The sequence below is a fragment of the Macrobrachium nipponense genome, chromosome 11 (genome assembly GCF_015104395.2).
Source record: "Macrobrachium nipponense isolate FS-2020 chromosome 11, ASM1510439v2, whole genome shotgun sequence".
In the NCBI taxonomy this organism is placed as follows: Eukaryota; Metazoa; Arthropoda; class Malacostraca; order Decapoda; family Palaemonidae; genus Macrobrachium; species Macrobrachium nipponense.
The window spans coordinates 92,097,232-92,119,731 of record NC_061087.1 but is presented as its reverse complement, the minus strand read 5'-3'; the positions used below and the strand labels follow the sequence as shown (position 1 = coordinate 92,119,731).

Below are 22,500 nucleotides of genomic sequence, written 5' to 3'. Positions count from 1 at the left end.
ATTATTTGAGATACAGTGATAAAAGAAGGAAAACAATCAAATACGTTGGGGAAGGAGATGAACCGTCACTATAACAATAATAAGTTACTCTAAAGAGTAATAGATACAGGAAGGTTGATGGAGGAAGAACTTTTTTTTTTTTTTTAAATAAGGAAGAGCGTGTGTGAATTAAGAAATTTTGGGGAGACGTTTTAAGGTAAACGGAAGAAAGCTAGCTGTATGAAGCACAAAGAACCAGAAAAAAACTTACGAAAAAACCAAAAAGAGTCGATTAGGATGATATTAAGAATATAGTTATGACATAAATGATAGCTTGAAGAGAGCTATTCAAAGTGTTTATGGTTGATTAAATAATATATCATGCGTTAGAGTATGCAGATGAAGAATGGTTGGCTATAAAATGGGTCAGACAAGAGTGTATAGTACATCTCTTTGGCTCTCTGACATGTTTATGGATGAATTGTTTGTGAGTTTTAGATTAAGCCAGCCTTGTGCTGGTATAGGCTCTCGATATGAATGGCAGATTGAGAAGACATTTAAAGTGTCTATGGAAGTCAAGGTTTAATTGTATGGAAGAATTGTCGAGGTAGCTCTCATTCATAGATCTGCCGGCCATTTTATGAAGCCTCGCCACCAATAAAGGCGCTTTCATTTGGATTATCATTAAAATTACTTTGGCAATATATGATACCGTAATTACATCCCTGAAATCAATAACAGATGCTTATTGCGTCGCTTGGCCAAATCTGTTAACACAGGTAACACATAACAGGGTTATCTCTTATAGGAGCAGTCCAGTTGCATTTCATGGCTACCTATAAATCCGCCCATCTGGAAAACAAATATATTAATTGGCCTCGTTGATTTACAGGACAATCTCCAGCTTTCCTTAATTTGGCAATAATCTTGTCTACTGTACTTTAGGCTTAACATGTACCTACTACTGAAATTGATTTTTTTTTTACAAAATAATCGAACACACCCTTCTTACCATGGAGTACATTGTACAATATAAGTCTATTGTTACGAGTTAATTATGCTTTTGTGTACTGATTTGAATTACGTAGTTGTTGGTTAGGAATGTACTGGATATGTTCATTGATTTTATATGAATACGTAGTTCATTGAAGGTTAGGCTATCCTTCCCGCGAAAACAAATGGCCCATAGTTGGCTGCAAGATGAACATGCACTCCTTTAATTTCGATACACCCTGTTTGTAGAAGCTCAGTTGGCAAGATCAATAACATGGCAGAGAGCGATCTCTATAGCATCGCGGTTTGTACCTTCACATTTTCCATAGTGCACATTTCAATACCTGTGAAACAGATGTACAAAGAGAGATTGCAAGTTAAAAAGTTTCATTTGGTTACGTTTCATTTATATTCAAATGCATGCATCGTCTCCTATTATAATTCTAGATAAAAAATAAAATAGCAGAACCACAGTTATAAAAAATCTAAATTTTTGTATATAAAAGGTGAAGTATTTATACAAATTCATAACGGGAAATATTGCAAGGAGTCAACAGAGAAAATTCTTGAGCTGTATAAAACATACCCAAAATAAACCCTAGGCGTGCATGTAACTTGTCCCATTTCCCCCACAATTGTGCGCGCCAAATTTCGCTAACTGTGCTACTGTCAAGTTGATTTCTGCCTTTGCTTCTTCATTTGTAATAATTATTTTGTGACGTTACGAGTTAGGACTTATATTTTGTGACGTTACGATGCCGGGAGTTATTTCCCAGACACCAGGAGTACCTGAAAGTGTGAGGAGAAAGTAAGTATTTTGAAGATTGTATGAGATGTACTACCTAGCTAAGGAGCGAATGCAGAGTACCTTAGGGTCCAGTTTTTTTTCTTTTAAAGTATTTTCAGAGAGAATAGGCCTATGACCCAACCAGATATAGGTACTCTTACCTAACCCAGCCTTGGACGTTGTATCCTAAGCTGGAAGGGGTTTGGGGGCAAGGCCATAAAAGCCAAGGCCTAGGTAAAGTTTGTATAAGGTACTAAGGTAGCCTAGGTAGGTAGCCTATATCTAGGGTAAAAAACCGTAGGGTACAGAGTGGACCATTTACGATCAGCGTGGACAATCCCCAAAAGAGTACATTATAACGCGTCCTGACATCGGAGATGGGCATCAGTCGCGACTTGTTGGTGGTGAGAAACGGAGCTTAAGACCTCTACTCTCCTTTCGAAGTAAGTATTTTCTCCAAAGTTAGAAATTAAGGCCAAATTTTAAGATTTAAACAGAGGGTAGTGAAAACGGTGTCAAACGTAGTGCAAATCTCACCAAAACGCTTTCAACATTTTTAGGTACTAGGCTAGGTAGTACTTATAGCCTACAACTCGAAATATTTAGAAGATTGACGCCATCTCAATGTTTACGGAGTCGCTTGTGTCAATAAACTAACCATTTTCTGTGATAAATCTGCACACCACTTGTACCCACAGACGCTGGGGCACTTTCATCACAACAATCGGAAAACTTTCCTCACCGAGTAAAATCAACTGTTTGTTCCGATACGTAATACAAACCATCGGTCCTTTAACAATAGGAAGTAGCTAAGCGGCAGCTGGAACGGTCGTAAGCTTCGAACAAGGGGAGAACGGCGGTAGTTAACTGCTTGTCCGACAGTCGCGGCGCGCGACTGGGAGGTAAACAAATCACTTTTGCTTTCGGCGCGGGTGTGAAGGACGTGTTCGTCATCGCTCTCTGCCCGCTTCATTCGTCGTATGCTTTGTTTATATTGTTGTTTCTACTAATGGTTTGTTTGACTTGAAAATGAAAACTGTAAGTACACTGTTTCATTTTCATTACTTAATTATGAACCCTTGAATTATGTCTCGGTGTCCGAGGGCTCGGGCGCGCTCGCGCCGAGTCATGTATTTGGGCGAAAGGCGGGGTGTAATTGAAAAATGTAAGTACTTTTTTCATTATATTTTTGCCCTGTGCGTTCGTTACCGAGAGTGTGAGTGCGCTCGGCACGAACTTTTAATTTTGTATATAGAATGCAATGAAAGTGGATTCGCAATTGCAATATTCTTTTCATTTTCATTTATTGGTTGCATGAATTTAATCTGGATCAATTTTCGTTCTTACCCGGGAAATTGATCCTTACGATTTTTATGTGAAATGAAAATCGCAAGTGCAGTATTCTGTTTCATTTTCATATATATTTTATGATAGCATCATATTATTGGATCAAGTTTCCGTTCTTACCCGGGAATTGATCTTTTCTCCTTTAAGTTCTATGAAGTGAATCGCAAGGGCAGTATTCTGTTCATTTTCATATTACTTTTCACTGCTGTGCGGGGGTGGGGGGGGGAAGCGAAGGTCTGCCAGGAAGTTGGTAGCCGATTCTTCGTCTTCCTTCCTGCCCCCCGCTCAGCTTCTTCATTGTATTTTGTATGTTGGGGGCTTCCTTGCGTTCGGGGTGGGGCATGTCTTCCCCCCGTGCGTGAGGGAACCCCTCTTACTAATCTATCTATGTTACCGCAGGTGCTACATCCGTGGGAGACGACCTTGAATGTAGATGAGATCCTCACGAGGTTTGTACGCGTTGTCGTGCGAGAGTGCTCCCGCAACGAGCCCCTGTGAACGTGTATGCATTCGTGTCAGAGGCGCAGTGGGTGCTGTACGAGGACACAAGAAGTCATCGGAAGTCCAGTGACTCCTTTGGTAACGGACGTCCAGTTGTACTCGGGGTCTTCCGTCCGCTCTGGGTGGGGTTCTCTCCCCCCAGGCGCGAGGAAGCCCCTCTTAATTAACCCGACTGTTGCTTCCGCAGTTTGCCATCAGCGAGGACGACCTGGGACAGGTGTGAGAGTCGCTGGGGACTGCAGGGGTTGATTCAGCGGTTGGCGGGGTCGGCAGTGGTCACTCATGATACGGTAAACCACTACAACAACCAAATCTCGACACCAGCATATGAGATGTCACCGCACCTGGTGTACACACCACATGTCATGTCGGTAACACCCACGGCTGCAATCCAGAACCAATTCCTGCCGTGCCAATCAGGACGGTGCCACCGCCACCTGGGTTCTTTGTATTGCCGACCCCGGACTGCCGCTGCCCAACGAGTACCCCCCTGGACCTGCGCCAGTGACGAGGATGACGGTAGCTGCCGACAGGACGCCTGTCTCTCCTGTGGTACCTGCCCGTGCCTGCCGTACCTGTTGCTGTCCCAGCCGCTCATTCCCTTTCAGATCAGGTGCCTGCTGCTCATTCACTTTCAGATGTTCCTGCGGTTCCTGGACCTGTTCCTGTTGTTCCTGCTGTTGGTGATGCTGTCACAGTCTCAGGTCTTTCCGGACAGGTGCAGTCGGGCCCTGTTGCTTCGGCAACTGCCCCGGCTTCCCTCCTGGATGGAAGACCTGACGTCTGTCCTGCGGAGCCTGGCGAAGAAGAACCTTCCCCTTCGACTTCTAATAGGCCAAACAGCCGAAGAAGAAGAAGGTTGCCATCCTTCCCCCTAAGAAGACTCCTTCGGGATCTTCTAAGGGCCCGGCTCGCTCAGGCGAGCTGGGGAGCTCTTCTGCTGGTCCTCCTGTTCCTTCGGGAACGGGGCCCGTCGCTTCTTCTGCAAAGAAGAAGTCGACGGGGACCAGAGGGCAACCAGCCTCGGCTGGTGCGTCCTCACCTGGTGCTAGCGGGTCTGCCGCTAAACCAGGTTCCGTCTCGGCCGCTTCTCGTTCGCGAGAAGCACCGAGTGGACGCTCTTCCAAGAAGACCGTCCAGCCAAAGTTTTGACGCCCGAGCTCGCTCGCCGTCAAGAAGCGCGCGGAGCAGAAAGACTGGCGAGAGTCGTGCACACGACTCTCGCCAGGCCAGTGGACGCTCTCGCAGCGATCAACTGGCTGCTCGGGCTAACGTGACGGTTGCTGATCAGCCACGGGTTGAGGCGAGGAAGGAGTCCCCGCGGCCGCCGGTACCAGCCACGGCTGGTACCAGCGACTCGACGCGCCGAGAGGACGCTGGCCGGTCTCGACGCGACACAGAGCCTAGCAGGTCACCCGTCCGCCGCTCCCGATGGGACCGGGCGGAGACGGTGACCAGCGGCAGCTCGCCTGACGCTAGAGATCGGTCTCGACGTTCTCAGCCGAGCCAATCGCCCCAGGCGAGCGGTAAGGCTAGGACCTGCTGCTCGACCGTCACCGCGCGGGTTGACGATCAGCAGCAGCCTCCACGCACGCTGGTCCTGCCAGCGAGCGAGAGGGGGGAGCGTCAGGTCTGCCTCTCCATAACGGGTTGAGGCGAGGAAGGGGTCCCCGCGGCCGTCGGTACCAGCCACGGCTGTACCAGCGGCTCGACGCGCCGAGAGGACGCTCGCCGGGTCTCACCGTGACAGCGAGCCTAGCAGGTCACCTGACGCCGCTCCCATCGGGACGGGCGGAGACGGTAACCAGCAACAGCTCGCCTGACGCTAGAGATCAGCGTCGACGTTCTCAGCCAAGCCTCTCGCCTCAGGCGAGCGGCAAGGCTAGGCATGCTGCTCGATCGCCACCGCGGGTTGACGATCAGCAGCAGCCCTCCAAGCACGCTGGTCCTGCCAGCGAGCTAGGGGGGAGCGTCAGGTCTGCCTCTCCTGTACCTTCAACCTCCTCGGGCTACGCCGGGAGGAGCGAGGTACCTATGAGTGATCGCGAGAGGTGCGCCGCTCGCGACCCCGCTATGACGCCGTATGGACCAGGCACGGTTCTAGGACCGACCAGGACATACGCGCAATTAGCTGGAGGCGACCGTCAGGGGTCTGCCGCTCTTCCTCCTTCTGAAGGAGGAGTATCTAGGGATCTGTTCTTGTTGAGGGACTGGACGGACGGTCCTACTCCGCAAGACGCGGTACTCCCGAGATACAGAGGAATTTGCAGAAGTCATTAAGCTGATTCGTCAGCATAATGACCCTGCGGAAGGATTGCCGCTCCCACCAGCAGAGCCCACGTCTCTGCTCGAGTCGTTTTGGGGCCCGAGAGGGAACCCAAACCGACGGTGGGTCTGCCGCGATCGGAGCTTGCCGATTCTGTCTCGAACCAGTGTCCCGTCTCCGGGACAAGAAGGCTCTCTCAGTTCGGCCGGTCGATCAAGCTACTTCCACCTCCTCTACTGCGACAGCGGCGTTTTCTACGTGTCTTCGGACACCGTATTTAAATACTCCTTCGGTCCTCCTGAGAGGTTTCGACCTCGACGAGGACTGGAATGAGTCGGAGGACGGTATCGGCTCTCCTGTCAGGTGTCGATCAGCCCCACCCAGACGACGTTCACAGTGGCGGCAGACCCTTACCTACAGTGAGAGTTCGTAACCCTCCGCGGGGAAAACGTTTTCTCCTGACGATACGTTTTCCCAGACTCTGAGAGGCCATCGCCGCAAGGCGATGGCTGCTCCTACTCTTCTCCAACTGCTAGTTCCACTGGGGAAGGCGAGCGAGTATCCAATTCCTTCCCATTCCCTCTCTCCTTACGGTGCTACGAGGGAAAGGGGAAGGATCCTACAGAGATTTCTTTGTAGGATCCCACGTTCGGGACTGCGCTACCGGGGGGACCTTCGGGTCCTACCTGACGTAAGCCCCGGTCGTGAGGAGGAATCCTGCTCCATTTCTCGATTTCATACGGGAATCGAGAGGACCACCAGCCGATATCGTTTGACGAATTCGGTGGGGGTTTCGCAGACTGCTTAGAATTCTACGGAATTTCTAGCGCATTCAGAGTGTTCGAGTTTTTACGATCTTCAAACACTTACGCGAGACCACGGTCCAAAGTGGAGCGAGACGAGAATCCCCGATATGTTACACGATAATCGGGAGGAACCTCGCCTATGCTCGAATTCCTGGAATTTCTAGCATTGTGAAGAAGACTGCTGCTGAAAGAAACTATCTCACAGTAGGCGACCAACCTGGAATAGAGGAGATCGGACGGGAATATCCAGTTTGGCTTGAACTATCGTCTTAGTATTCTGTTCACCATTGAAGCTTTCCTTCGAGGAAGACTTCTCCCTCACTCTCTTTGATAGAGAACGAAGGTGGTCGATCTCCAATCCTTATTTTGTTTTCTTGAAGGAAAGAATTTAGGATGGAGATCGTTGTCAGAATCCTACAAATATACTACGTATATTAACCTCGCGACCTGATTCTGCTAAGCAGTTGAATTGTCCGAGGGGTAGGCGCATATCCTAGTTATTCTACGGATTGCGACTTAGACGAGAAGTATTATAATTGAACTGCAACTCCGGGTTGCCTGCAACCTCCCAGGAGTTTTCAGTTTCAATTTTATATACTTATGGTTTTGTCACGACAACACCATTTCAACTTTTATATTTACCGAAATTCGTTTCGCCTAAATATAATTGCCCGAGCATATCTTTTATGCTCGGTAGTTCTAGCCGAACGCATTCCTTCGTGGAATAATGGATTACCTGGCAACTCAGGATGACGAGTCAGCAGGCTCAACCACTGCGTATTGAACTGCCTGATATAAGCAGCTCAGTATCAGCTGGGCCTCCGAGATTCACGGTCATGTATGTCTCTCTCTCCCCTGCTTGATTGACTACCGAAACCGTATCTCTGCCTAACAATCATGGACTTAGGTCTCTGATTAACGGGGATTCTCGCAATAATGAAGGACCATCTACTGCGGTGACGCTAGAATTCCATCGCCTTCGACATTGCGAGAATTTTCAACAGAGATATCTCTTGGACTCTTGCATCTTTCTGTTTACCGCACGGTAACAGAAGTCTGTACAAGTCTCCCGCTGCATCGCACTTGCGATAATGCGAATGATTTTGCAGACATCTGAGTTTGTCTTCAAAATATCTCGTATCGTAGGTGTACAATTGTTCATTGTTCAACCCGAATTACAAGATGTGTCAGAAGACATCGCCTACTCTCCGACCTGACAGCTCTACCTCCAAATGTTCAGCCCATGAGAAGCAGTTCTTCAGGCGGCTTTCACCTGTGTTTTCATTACCGAAGAACGCCCCGCTTTCATTGCAACTACGACTTCTCACCGGACAGCAATGAAATAGCGGGTAGCGTTTTCAGTCATTTGTAAGCACAGGTTATGAATCTTGAGATCCTTCTCTCGATTCATATGTGAAGACGTAGGTTGCATTCAAATCTACCTTCGTCTTCAACGGATACATAGTGTTGTTTCTCCTTAGCTGAGATTCAACAAACATGAGATGTTTTACCCTTCAGGGACCTAGGTCTCTAGAAGGCAATTGACTTTGGCCTGTTGGGTACATGCCTAAGAGAATCATCACCTCGCTGTCCGGCAATGGTGACAAACAAATACATCATTGGTTTGGTCTCTCGGCATAACCCTTTAAAGGCGAAGGTCACGTGACTTACTCGGATGCTTTGACAACTTGCCTCCTACCGAACGCAGTCGGTCGGCAGCTGTCAGAGCGCGAGTCAGTTACGAATTACGCTGTTGACTTAGTTCGGTTGTTACACAGCAACCATTACTTCGTTTTAATAGCTTGTCACAGTACCCATACCATTGACACCCACCATGGAGTGTCGGTGTCCTATCCCCTACCGAGAACTTCGCTGCATGGGATAGGAGGATGCGAGAGACTTCGTTGCTAACGGACAGACCAGTTGGGTACTGGACATCACCGAAGTAGAGAAGAGGGATAGGTCATGCGACTATTTCCTTCTTTTCCTCTGAGGAACTGCATGACTTCTCCTGCGAAGTCAGGCACCCAGGGGATGGGGATCCGTGACGCTCGATTTCGTACCGAACTTCGTAGCGAAGACTCAGAACCCTTCGGTTCCCTGACGATGGTTCGAGTCGTTCACAATCCCCTCCCTAATGGACTTCACCGCCTTCGATGCGAAGGAGATGCTGCCTTGTCCACAAGAACTTCTCCTTGGCGCAGTACTGAAGGCAGGGGTCTGGTCCAACCATACCACATGCCCTTCCTTCTACCTTCGGGATATTGCCCACAGGTCCTTGGAGCTTTTTCCTGGGACCCGTGGTGGCTGCTCAACACGTTGTGTATGCGAACCCAGACCCTCGCAGGCTGAACAGCATCGAGTCCTGGTGTGACCGTAAGAATGGATGGTGAATGAGAGTGTGACTGGCTCCTCTTCCCATCTTTTTCTTCCCCTCTACCTGTGGTTAGAGGGACACGGTCGTCACCCTGCTGGATAAGGACAAGATGCAGGTGAGCTACTCAACAGAGCCCCATCCTATCCCTTTCACTAGGGATAGGAGCGTATATCCACCACTTCCTCCAACAAGGGGGAGGAAGTGGATGCCAGCTTGAGACAACCCATACTTTATGTTGCCTCTTGCAAACAGGATCAAGTTCTTGGCTTGCTGGTACGAAGAGATACGCTTGCCTCTCTCTTAGTACTCGGCCCAGAGGTCTGACCATTGATCCTGCGGTGCACACCCCGATCAATCGGACAGAGGCTTGGATCCCTCCCTCGCTCTTACGACCAGGGAGGCATTCCAGGGATGGACGAACACCAGTCTGTTCATCAAAAGACTCAGATTCCTCCCACCAAGAAGTGAGTCTTCCTATTGTTAAAGGACCGATGGTTTGTATTACGTTATCGGAACAAATGACAATTTGTCGAAAATTGCATTTTTCCTAACTATACAAACCTGAGGTCTTTACATATAGTCCCTCCTCATGCCACCCCTCACTCTGCGTATTTTGCATGGGCCAAAAGCAAAAGTGATTTGTTTACCTCCCAGTCGCGCGGCGCGCGACTGTCGGACAAGCAGTTAACTACCGTTCTCCCCTTGTTCGAAGCTTACGACCGTTCCAGCTGCCGCTAGCTACTTCCTATTGTTAAAGGACCTCAGGTTTGTATAGTTAGGAAAAATGCAATTTTCGACAAATTGTCATTTTGTAGAAGACGACGACGAAGAGTGCACTTGGATAATTTTTAAAATAAATAGTAAAACATCAATATTTTACATAGCTATTTATGATGATTAATTTGAAAATATTCATTATTGAAAAAATAACTCAATTCTGACTCAAATTTAAGTCATTATTTTTTGGAATTAGAACGTTCTTTTAAGTCCTGTATTATGACGTCACGACATCTTGACTTTTGTACCTATTGTAAATAATTGCTTTACTCAACTTTCTTGCAGAACAGTTTACCAGTTATTCATGCAGATTATCAGCTCTTCATGTAATTGGTATAATCGTAATGCTCATATATATCTTTATTATTTACTTTTTGGATATAGGGTAAAATATCACAGCAGGCCAAGCAGGCCACCTACAATCAACGCTAGCCACCCTCCGAAAAAGTACATTGTTCCGATACGTAATACAAACCCTCGGTCCTTTAACAATAGGAAGGTAACTAGCGGCAGCTGGGACGGTCGTAAGCTTCGAACAAGGGGAGAACGGTAGTAACTGCTTGTCCGATCGTGCGCGCGCCGCGCGCCCGAGAGGTGAAGAATCACTTTTGCTTTCGGCCGCGGGTGTGAAGGACGTGTTCGTCATCGCTCTCTGCCCGCTTCATCGTCGTATGCTTTGTTTATATTGGGTTTTCTACTAATGGTTGTTTGACTTGAAAATGAAACTGTAAATACACTTTTCATTTTCATTACTTAATTATGAATCAACATGGAGCTATCGCCGTAGAGACGGCGATTTCCGCTCTTTTCATGAATTGAACCCTTGAATTGTGTCTCGGTGCCGAGGGCGGGCGCACTCGCGCCGAGTCATGTATTTTGGGCGAAAGAGTGTAATTGAAAGATGTAAGTACTCTTTTTCATTATATTTTTGCCCTGTGCGTTCGTTGCCGAGAGCTTGATTGCGCTCGGCAAGAGCCTCTTATTTTGTATGAATAGAATGCAATGAAAACGATTTATTGCTGTGAAAGTGAAAATAGCAAGTGCAGTATTGTTCATTTTCATATATATTTATGTTAGCATCATATTATTATGGATCAAGTTTCCGCTCTTACCGGGAATTGATTTTTCCCTCTTTAAGTTCTATGAAGTGAATCGCAAGTGCAGTATTCTGTTTCATTTTCATATTACTTTTCACTGCTGTCGCGGGGGTAGGGGAAGCGAAGGTCTGCCAGGAAGTCGTCGGAAAGCTCTCCCGCGACTCCCTTGGTATCCGATTCTTCGTCTTCTTTCCTGCACCCCCCGCTCAGCTTCCTCGTATTTTGTTTTTGGGGTCTTCCGTTCCTGTTCGGGGTGGGGCATGTCTCCCCCCCCCCCCCCCATGCGTGAGGGAACCCCTCTTACTAATCTGTCTGTGCTACCGCAGGTGCTACATCTGTGGGAGACGACCTTGGACAGGTATGGGTACAATGCGGCTGCAGGGCGTGCTAGCATCCACGATCTGCTGCATCGGTCTAGCGAGGTCTGGGGGCGTGGTGACCTTGGAGTGGTCCCTCACTACAACCTTCACGGCCGCTTATGCTGCTTCCCCCGCTGGTTCCCTACACTCCCCATGCTGTGTCGGTGACGCCGTCTGCCGCTTCTAGGGCCGGTCGCCGCCGTACCGAGGAGGGGTATGCCGCCGCCGCCTGTGTTTTCTTCGTGTTGCCTGCCCCAGACTTCCGCTGTTCCAGCAGCTCGCCCCTGGACCGGCCGCCAGTACCACGCGGTGGGCTGCCGATGATTCTACGAGGCGATGGCTGGGCCTGCCGTACCTGTCGCTGATGTGGTTCCCGCTACTGGCTTGGCTGTCCTTCTGTGTTTACCGCTGCCGCTGTTCTGCCGCTCCTGAGCTGGTTGCTGTTCCTGTCACTCCTGGTTCCTGCGCCTGTCCATGCTGGTCCTGCCCATGGTGTGTCTTCCCCAGTCCCAGGTCCTTCCGGACAGGTGCAGTCGGGCGTGTTCCTTCGGCAATAGGCCCGACTCCGGCCTGGATGGAGGACCTGACGACTGTCCTGCGTGAGCTGACGAAGAAGAGGAAGGTGTCATCTTCGTCTTCGTCTGTTGCTGCCTCTTCCCCTTCGACTTCTAAGGCCCATAAGCCGAAGAAGAAGAAGGCTGCCCTCCCCCCCCTAAGAAGTCTCCTTCGGGAACTTCTAAGGGCCCCGTCCCACCTCGGTGGGACGGGGGGTCCTTCTGCTGGTCCTCCTGCTCCTTCGGGAGCGGGGGCCCCATCTCCCCTTTCCGTAAGGAAGAGATAGACGGGGACCAGAGGAGTATCGGTTAGCTCTGGTACTTCCTCGCCTGGTGCTAGCGGCGATGCCGCTACGCCAGGTTTCCGGCTCGGTCTCTCGTTCGCGGGAGATCCCGAGTGTACGCTCTCCCTCGGGAGACCGTGCAGCCAAAGTTTCGGCGCAGAGTCGCTCGGCGCCAAGACCACGGCACGGAGCAGAAGGCTGGCGAGAACCGCTCAGGTGACTCTCGCCAGGCCAGCGGCCGCTCTCGCAGCGACCAGCTGGTAACCGGGTTTTGTTATTCCTCCTAAGAAGACTCCTTCGGGAACTTCGAAGGGCTCGTCACACTCCGGTGTGACGGGGGGGTTCTTCTGCTGGTCCTTCTGTTCCTTCGGGCGGGGAACGGGGCCCTCTCCCCTTCTGAGAAGAAGAAGAAGATGGGGACCAAGGGTGTGCTGGCTACGCTGGTACACCCTCGCCTGGTCTTGGCAGCTCTGCTGCTAAGCCAGGTACCGGCTCGGTTCTCGTCCGCGAGAAGTTCCGAGTGTACGATCTCCTTCGGGTGACCGTGCAGCCAAAGTTAAGACGCTGAGTTCGCTCAGCGTCATGACCGAGGCACGGAGCAGAAGACTGTCGAGAGCCGCTCAGGTGACTCTCGCCAGGCCAGCGGCCGCTCTCGCAGCGACCAGCCGGTACCTCGGGTGGACGTGACGGTCTCTGACCGGCCACGGGTTGAGGCTGGGAAGAGGTCCCCCCAGGTCCCCTCGACCGACGGTACCAGCCTCGGCTGGTACCAGCGGTTTGACGTGCTGCGAGGACGCTCACCGGTCTCACGGCGAAAGCGAGCTCTGCAGGTCACCTGACCGCCGCTCCCACAGGGACCGGGCGGATACGGTGACCAGCAGCAGCTCGTCTGACGCACGGGACCGGGGTCGACGTGCTCAGTCGAGCCGCTCGCCACAGGTGAGCGGCACGGCCAGGCCTGCAGATCGATCCCCACGCGGGTTGGTGATCGGCTGCAGCCCCCACGTACGCTGGTCCTGCCAGCGAGCGGGGGGGGAGCGTCAGATCTGTCTCTCCACTACCTTCTACTTCCTCGGGCTACACTGGGAAGAGCGAGGTAGCTAGGAGTGATCGTGAGAGGTGCGCCACTCACGATCCCGTCACGCCGCCGCACGTGCCACGTATGGTCTTAGGACCAACCAGGACGTACGCGCAAGTGATTGGAGGCGACCGTCAGGGGGGGAGGGGGTAGCGTCAGTTCTGTCTCTCCGATACCTTCAACTTCCTCGGCATACGCCAGGAAGAGCACAAAGTATATAGGAGTGATCGTGAGAGATGCGCCGCTCACGATCCCGTCACGACGCCGCACGTGCCAGGTTGGTCTTAGGACCAACCAGGACGTACGCGCAAGTGATTGGAGGCAACCGTCAGGGATCTGTTGCTGGTCCTTCTTCTGAAGGAGGAGGGTCCTGGGAGCTGCTCTTGTTGGAGGGACTGGACGGTCCTACTCCTCAAGACGCTGTAACTTCCGAGATTCAGAGTAACTTTACCCAGGTTATTGCACTGATTCGTCAGCACAACGACCTGGGGGGGGAAGGATCGCCGCTCCCACCAGCAGAGCCCATGTCTCTGCTCGAGTCGTTTTGGGGCCCGAGAGGGAACCCAAACCGACGGTGGGTTTGCCGCGATCGGAGCTTGCCGATTCTGTCTTGAACCAGAGTCTCTCGTCTCCGGACAAGAAGGCTCTCTCAGTTCTGGCCGGTCGATCAAGCTACTTCCACCTCCTCTACTGCGACAGCGGCGTTTCTACGTGTCTTCGGACACCGTATTAAATACTCCTTCGGTCCTCCTGAGAGGTTTCGACCTCGACGAGGACTGGAATGAGTCGGAGGACGGTATCGGCTCTCTCCTGTCAGGTGTCGATCAGCCCCACCCAGACGATGTTCACAGTGGCGGCAGACCCTTACCTACAGTGAGGAGTTCGTAACCCTCTCGGGCAAACTGTTTTCTCCTGACGATACGTTTTCCCAGACTCTGAGAGACCATCGCCGCAAGGCGATGGCTGCTCCTACTCTTCTCCAACTGCTAGTTTCCACTGGGAAGGCGAGCGAGTATCCAATTCCTCCCCCCATTCCCTCTCTCCTTACGGCTACGAGGGAAAGGGGAAGGAGTCCTACAGAGATTTCTCTGCAGGATCCCACGTTGGGACTGCGCTACCAGGGGGACCTTCGGGTCTACCTGACGTAAGCCCCGGTCGTTGAGGAGGGATCCTGCCCCATTCTCGTTTCCTACGGGAATCGAGAGGACCACCAGCCGATATCGTTTGACGAATTCGGTGGGGGTTTCGCAGACTGCCTAGAATTCTACGGAATTTCTAGCGCATTCAGAGTGTTAGAGTTTCTTACGATCTCCAAACACTTAGGCGAGACCACGGTCCAAAGTGAGCGAGACGAGAATCCCCGATATGTTACACGATAATCGGGAACCTCGCCTATGCTCGAATTCCTGGAATTTCTAGCATTAGGAAGAAGACTGCTGCTGAAAGAAGACTATCTCACAGTAGGCGACCAACCTGGAATAGAGAAGAACGGACGGGAATATCCAGTTTGGCTTGAACTATCGTCTTAGTATTCTGTTCACCATTGAAGCTTTCCTTCGAGGAAGACTTCTTCACTCTTTGATAGAGACCGAAGGTGGTCGATCTCCAATCCTTATTTGTTCCGACACGGCATACAAACCTTCGGTCCTTTTACAATAGGAAGGTACTAGCGGCAGCTGGATAGGTCGTAAGCTTTCGAACAAGGGGTTCGGTAGTTAACTGCTTGTCCGACAGGCGCGCGCGCGCGACTGGGAGGTAAACAAATCACTTTTGCTTTCGGCCTGCTGGCTCTCTGCCCGCTTCATCGTCGTTGCTTTCGCATGGTTGTGTTTTTCTTTTTCTATTTATCTAGTGAAACTGAATTGTAAGTACAATCATTTGTTCCGATACGTAATACAAACCCTCGGTCCTTTAACAATAGGAAGGTAACTAGCGGCAGCTGGGACGGTCGTAAGCTTCGAACAAGGGGAGAACGGTAGTTAACTGCTTGTACCGATCGTGCAGCGCGCGCGCGCCCGAGAGGTGAAGAATCACTTTTGGCTTTCGGCCGCGGTGTGAAGGACGTGTTCGTCATCGCTCTCTGCCCGCTTCATCGTCGTATGCTTTGTTTATATTGTGTTTTCTACTAATGGTTTGGTTTGACTTGAAAATGAAACTGTAAGTACACTGTTTTCATTTTCATTACTTAATTATGAATCAACATGGAGCTATCGCCGTAGAGACGGCGATTTCCGCTCTTTTCATGTATTGAACCCTTGAATTATGTCTCGGTGCCGAGGGCGGGCGCACTCGCGCCGAGTCATGTATTTTGGGCGAAAGTGTGTAATTGAAAGATGTAAGTACTCGTTTTTCATTATATTTTTGCCCTGTGCGTTCGTTGCCGAGATGCTTGATTGCGCTCGGCAAGAGCCTCTTATTTTGTATGAATAGAATGCAATGAAAGTGGATTCGCAATGCAGTTTTCTTTTCATTTTCATTTATTAATTGCATCAAATTTAATTTTGGATCAATTTCCGCTCTTACCCGGGAATTAATCCTTACGATTTATTGCTGTGAAAGTGAAAATAGCAAGTGCAGTATTGTTCATTTTCATATATATTTATGATAGCATCATATTATTATGGATCAAGTTTCCGCTCTTACCGGGAATGATTTTTCCCTCTTTTAAGTTCTATGAAGTGAATCGCAAGTGCAGTATTCTGTTTCATTTTCATATTACTTTTCACTGCTGTGCAGGGGGTGTAGGGGAAGCGAAGGTCTGCCAGGAAGTCGTCGGAAAGCTCTCCCGCGACTCCCTTGGTATCCGATTCTTCGTCTTCTTTCCTGCCCCCCCGCTCAGCTTCCTCGTATTTTGTTTTTGTGGGGTCCTTCCGTTCGGGGTGGGGCATGTCTCCCCCCCCGTGCGTGAGGGAACCCCTCTTACTAATCTGTCTGTGCTACCGCAGGTGCTACAGCCGTGGGAGACGACCTTGGACAGGTATGGACCACTGCGGCTGCAGGGCGTGCCTAGCATCCACGATCTGCTGCAGAGTCTAGCGAGGTCTGGGGCGGTGACCTTGGAGTGGTCTCCACTACAACCTTCACGGCCGCTTATGCTGCTTCCCCCCGCTGGTCTACACTCCCCATGCTGTGTCGGTGACGCGTCTGCCGCTTTCTAGGGCCGGTCGCCGCCGTACCGAGGAGGGGTTATGCCGCCGCCGCCTGTGTTTTTCTCGTGTTGCCTGCCCCAGACTTCCGCTGTTCCAGCAGCTCGCCCCTGGACCGGCCGCCAGTACCACGCTGGCTGCCGATGATTCTACGAGGCGATGGCTGGGCCTGCCGTACCTGTCGCTGATGGGTTGGTTCCCGCTACTGGCTGGCTGTCCCTTCTGTGTTTTACCGCTGCCGCTGTTCCTGCCGCTCCTGAGTGCTGGTTGCTGTTCCTGTAGCTCCTGGTTCCTGCGCCTGTCCATGCTGGTCCTGCCCATGGTGTGTCTTCCCCAGTCCCAGGTCCTTCCGGACAGGTGCAGTTGGGCCGTGTTGCTTCGGCAATAGGCCCGACTCCGGCCTGGATGGAGGACCTGACGACTGTCCTGCGTGAGCTGACGAAGAAGAGGAAGGTGTCATCTTCGTCTTCGTCTGTTGCTGCCTCTTCCCCTTCGACTTCTAAGGCCCATAAGCCGAAGAAGAAGAAGGCTGCCTCCCCCCCCTAAGAAGTCTCCTTCGGGAACTTCTAAGGGCCCGTCCCACCTCGGTGGGACGGGGGGTCCTTCTGCTGGTCCTCCTGCTCCTTCGGGAGCGGGGCCCGTCTCCCCTTCCGTAAGGAAGAGATAGACGGGGACCAGAGGGAGTATCGGTTAGCTCTGGTACTTCCTCGCCTGGTGCTAGCGGCGATGCCGCTACGCCAGGTTCCGGCTCGGTCTCTCGTTCGCGGGAGATCCCGAGTGTACGCTCTCCCTCGGGAGACCGTGCAGCCAAAGTTTCGGCGCCAGAGTTCGCTCGGCGCCAAGACCACGGCACGGAGCAGAAGGCTGGCGAGAACCAGCTCAGGTGACTCTCGCCAGGCCAGCGGCCGCTCTCGCAGCGACCAGCTGGTAACCGGGTTTTGTTATTACCCCTAAGAAGGACTCCTTCGGGAACTTCGAAAGGGCTCGTCACATTCCGGTTGTGACGGGGGGGGTTCTTCTGCTGGTCCTCCTGTTCCTTCGGGAACGGGGCCCGTCTCCCCTTCTGAGAAGAAGAAGAAGACGGGGACCAAGGGTGTGCTGGGCTACCGCGGGTACACCCTCGCCTGGTCTTGGCAGCTCTGCTGCTAAGCCAGGTACCGGCTCGGTTTCTCGTCCGCGAGAAGTTCCGAGTGTACGATCTCCTCTGGGTGACCGTGCAGCCAAAGTTAAGACGCCTGAGTTCGCTCAGCGTCATGACCGAGGCACGGAGCAGAAGACTGTCGAGAGCCGCTCAGGTGACTCTCGCCAGGCCAGCGGCCCGCTCTCGCAGCGACCAGCCGGTACCTCGGGTGGACGTGACGGTCTCTGACCGGCCACGTTGAGGCTGGGAAGAGGTCCCCCAGGTCCCCTCGACCGACGTACCAGCCTCGGCTGGTACCAGCGGTTTGACGTGCCGCGAGGTACGCTCACCGGTCTCACGGCGAAAGCGAGCTCTGCAGGTCACCTGACGCCGCTCCCACAGGGAGGACCGGGCGGATACGGTGACCAGCAGCAGCTCGTCTGACGCACGGGACCGGGGTCGACGTGCTCAGTCGAGCCGCTCGCCACAGGTGAGCGGCACGGCCAGGCCTGCAGATCGATCCCACCGCGGGTTGGTGATCGGCTGCAGCCCCCCACGTACGCTGGTCCTGCCAGCGAGCGGGGGGGGTAGCGTCAGGTCTGTCTCTCCACTACCTTCAACTTCCTCGGGCTACACCGGGAAGAGCGAGGTAGCTAGGAGTGATCGTGAGAGGTGCGCCGCTCACGATCCCGTCACGACGCCGCACGTGCCACGTATGGTCTTAGGACCAACCAGGACGTACGCGCAAGTGATTGGAGGCGACCGTCAGGGGGAGAGGGGTAGCGTCAGTTCTGTCTCTCCGATACCTTCAACTTCCTCGGCATACGCCAGGAAAGAGCGAGGTATATAGGACGTGATCGTGAGAGATGCGCCGCTCACGATCCCGTCACGACGCCGCACGTGCCAGGTTGGTCTTAGGACCAACCAGGACGTACGCGCAAGTGATTGGAGGCAACCGTCAGGGATCTGTTGCTGGTCCTTCTTCGAAGGAGGAGGGGTCCTGGGAGCTGCTCTTGTTGGAGGGACTGGACGGTCCTACTCCTCAAGACGCTGTAACTTCCGAGATTCAGAGAACTACTTTACCCAGGTTATTGCACTGATTCGTCAGCACAACGGACCGGGGGGAAGGATCGCCGCTCCCACAGCAGAGCCCATGTCTCTGCTCGAGTCGTTTTGGGGCCCCGAGAGGGAACCCAAACCAAAAGACGGTGGGTATGCCGCGATCGGAGCTTGCCGATTCTGTCTTGAACCAGAGTCTCTCGTCTCCGGACAAGAAGGCTCTCTCAGTTCTGGTCCGGTCGATCAAGCTACTTCCACCTTCTCTACTGCGACAGCGGCGTTTCTACGTGTCTTGGCGGACACCGTATTTAAATACTCTTCGGTCCTCCTGAGAGGTTTCGACCTCGACGAGGACTGGAATGAGTCGGAGGACGGTATCGGCTCTCTCCTGTCAGGTGTCGATCAGCCCCACCCAGACGACGTTCACAGTGGCGGCAGACCCTTACCTACAGTGAGAGTTCGTAACCCTCCTCGGGGAAAACGTTTTCTCCTGACGATACGTTTTCCCAGACTCTGAGAGGCCATCGCCGCAAGGCGATGGCTGCTCCTACTCTTCTCCAACTGCTAGTTCCACTGGGAAGGCGAGCGAGTATCCAATTCCTCCCCCATTCCCTCTCTCCTTACGGCTACGAGGGAAAGGGGAAGGATCCTACAGAGATTTCTCTGTAGGATCCCACGTTGGGGACTGCGCTACCAGGGGGGACCTTCGGGTCCTACCTGACGTAAGCCCCGGTCGTTGAGGAGGGATCCTGCCCCATTCTCGATTTCTACGGGAATCGAGAGGACCACCAGCCGATATCGTTTGACGAATTCGGTGGGGGTTTCGCAGACTGCTTAGAATTCTACGGAATTTCTAGCGCATTCAGAGTGTTAGAGTTTCTTACGATCTCCAAACATTTAGGCGAGACCACGGTCCAAAGTGAGCGAGACGAGAATCCCCGATATGTTACACGATAATCGGGAACCTCGCCTATGCTCGAATTCCTGGAATTTCTAGCATTAGGAAGAAGACTGCTGCTGAAAGAAGACTATCTCACAGTAGGCGACCAACCTGGAATAGAGAAGAACGGACGGGAATATCCAGTTTGGCTGGAACTATCGTCTTAGTATTCTGTTCACCATTGAAGCTTTCCTTCGAGGAAGACTTCTCCTTCACTCTCTTTAATAGAGAACGAAGGTGGTCGATCTCCAATCCTTATTTGTTTCTTTTCTTGAAGGAAAGAATTTAGGATGGAGATCGTTGTTCAGAATCCTACAAATATACTACGTATATTAACCTCGCGAACATGATTCTGCTAAGCAGTTGAATGGTCGAGGGGTAGGCGCATATCCTGGTTATTCTACGGATTGCGACTTAGACGAAAAGTATTCTAATTGAACTGCAACCCGGGTTGCCTGCAACCTCCCAGGAAGTTTCCAGTTTCAATTTTATATACTTATGGTGTTGTCACAACAACACCATTTAAGCTTTTATATTTACCGAAATTCGTTTCGTTTCGCTTAAATATAATTGCTCGAGCATATCTTTTTATGCTCGGTGGTTCTAGCCGAACGCATTCCTTCGTGGAAAAGGATTACTTGGCAAACTCAGGATGACGAGTCAGCGACAGCTACTGCGTATTGAATTGCCCGAGGCATTTCAGTATCAGCTGCCGCTTTGAGATAGACGGTTGTTTATGTCTTTCTCACCGCTTTGATTGAATAACAACCGTATCTCTGCCCAACAATCACGGACTTAAGTCTCTGATTAACGGGGATTCTCGCATACATGAATGACCATCTACTGCTGAGAAACGCTAGTATTCATCGTCTTCGGTATTGCGAGAATTTTAAACAGAGATATCTATTCGACTCTCATCTTTCTGTTTACCGCACGGTAAAACAGAATTTTGTAATAGTCTCTTGCTGCATCGTTATCCCGATAATGCGAATGATTTTGCGGAATCTGAGTTTGTCCTCAAATATCTTGTATTCGGAGGTGTACAATGTTCATTGTTCACCCCGGATTAGCAGATGTATTGAAAGACATCGCCTACTCCCACACCTGCCAGTTCTACTTCCAAACGTTCAGCCCATGAGAAGCAGTTCTTCAAAGCGGCTCTCCCCTGTGTTTCATTACTGAAGAACGCCCCGCTTTCATTGCACAACGGACAGCAATGAAATGGCGGTTAGCGTTTTCAGTCATTTGTAAGCACAGGTTTAGAATCTTGAGTTTCATACATTCAACTTACCTGTCAGATATATACATAGCTATCGACTCCGTCGTCCCCGACAGAAATTCGAATTTCGCGGCACACGCTACAGGTAGGTCAGGTGATCTACCTGCCTGCCGCTGGTGCAGGACTAGGAACTATTCCCGTTTTCTAATCAGATTCTCTCTGTTGCTGGGAAGGTAAACATATGTTTGCTTTCCCTCCTGATTTGATTTTCGTTGTTTCATCGCCATCGATCTCTGGGCCGACTTTTACAGGGAAGTACTGGATCGGTGGTTTGGCATACGTTTTTAATAACTTTTTAATAACTTTTTAATAACTTTTAATGAATTAACTTCGAAATTTTCGAAGAATAGAGTATGTGTAACTACCGAAGTTTTCGGTAGACAATTACATAGTTTGCAAGAAAGGGTGAAATATAAATATTTATTCATGATGAAGTGTAATAAATGTTAGAATTTGATTGAGGAAAATAAGGTAACTTCCTATTTGAGGAAGTCAGAAAACATAGAACTAGATATGCTTTCTTTAGAAGCTTTAATAGCCCTCGTTCTGACAAGCAGTTAGAATATTGAACAGTACTAGTAGTGTTGTTTCCTCATCACCTTCTTACTTCACAGAAACTACAAATTCATTTGCAATTTGAAGATAAAGGAATGTAGCTCAAGATACGAGCTATTATAAGGTAAGAAGTGATTATAGTGTTCCCCATTGCATTAGAGGGTGCGTCTGATCGCTCTGTCTCGCTCCCAGGCTAGACCTCTTCCAAGCTCCTGGCCCGGAGGAGAAGGAATGTCGAAAGCCGTACGGAGGTTATGGAGAACCCCCACCGTTCAGGCGTCCCCTCGGCAGGTTTCTGTAGAACGTCCCAGACTGCCAGGGATAGCATTGGAAAGGCTATCCTAATTCAATGTGTTCCCCTTTTCCCTTTTTATTATCGTCTTGACGAATAAGGAGTAAAACATTCAACGGCGTAGATTAAATGAAGATGCAAGATAATCTCGTCTGGCTATCGGAACCTCAGAAGAGACGGAGAAAGGTTGCGGTAGAGGCATTGCCCTATCCGGGTTCGTCCCCCCGTACAGTTGGACGGGGGGGGCTCTATCCCATGGGGGTTTGAAATAGTTATTTCAATAAATTCCTCATCGGTACATGTATATGAAAATATATCTATTCTGAGAAGATCGAATTAGATATTAAAGAATATTTGTTGATCGAATGAATTATATGGATCTCGTTTAGTGATTACACACATATATATAACTTTAAGCTTCTAGCTCCTTGGCATGAAGCTCCGGTAACGAGGCTCAATGCGCCTAAAGCGTCTGAAAACAAGGCGCAAAGCGTCTGAAACGAGGCGCAAAGCACCTGAAGGGCCTGAATATAGGCGCAAAGCGCCTGAAGCACGATGAACCAGGATCTTCATCGGAAATGGAAGTCCTTCTCATTCAGAAGAAAGGGAGGGCTATGTCGAAAATGGAAGTATTGTCGAATTCTAAGCAAGAACAAATGTTACAAGAGATCGGAACCTTCCGCACACAAAAACCTTCCGCACAAGCGGAACCTTCCAGAAGGCGGAAGATTCCAGATTCAAATAACCTTCCAGACGTACGAACTTTCCAGGCGAGGATCGCCTTTCAGATGCTCGGAACTTTCCAACAAGAAAACTTTCCAAGGGCGATACGTCTTCTAGGATCCAGGAGTATTCTGATCACGATACTCCTCCCAGGCGCCAGGAGTATTCGGAACGCGATACT

At 50.9% G+C, this 22,500-nt stretch overlaps 1 protein-coding gene across 1 annotated transcript in view; it reads left to right on the top strand.

The window, feature by feature from the left end:
- The first annotated feature begins 1,585 nt into the window (after positions 1–1,585).
- Positions 1,586–22,500, top strand: part of LOC135207226 (DNA (cytosine-5)-methyltransferase PliMCI-like) — a 164,475-nt gene continuing 143,560 nt past the window's right edge. The window contains exon 1 of the mRNA XM_064238858.1: positions 1,586–1,780. Within this exon, the coding sequence (XP_064094928.1) occupies positions 1,728–1,780 (53 nt within the window). The 5' untranslated portion in view covers positions 1,586–1,727. The remainder of the gene's footprint in view (positions 1,781–22,500) is intronic.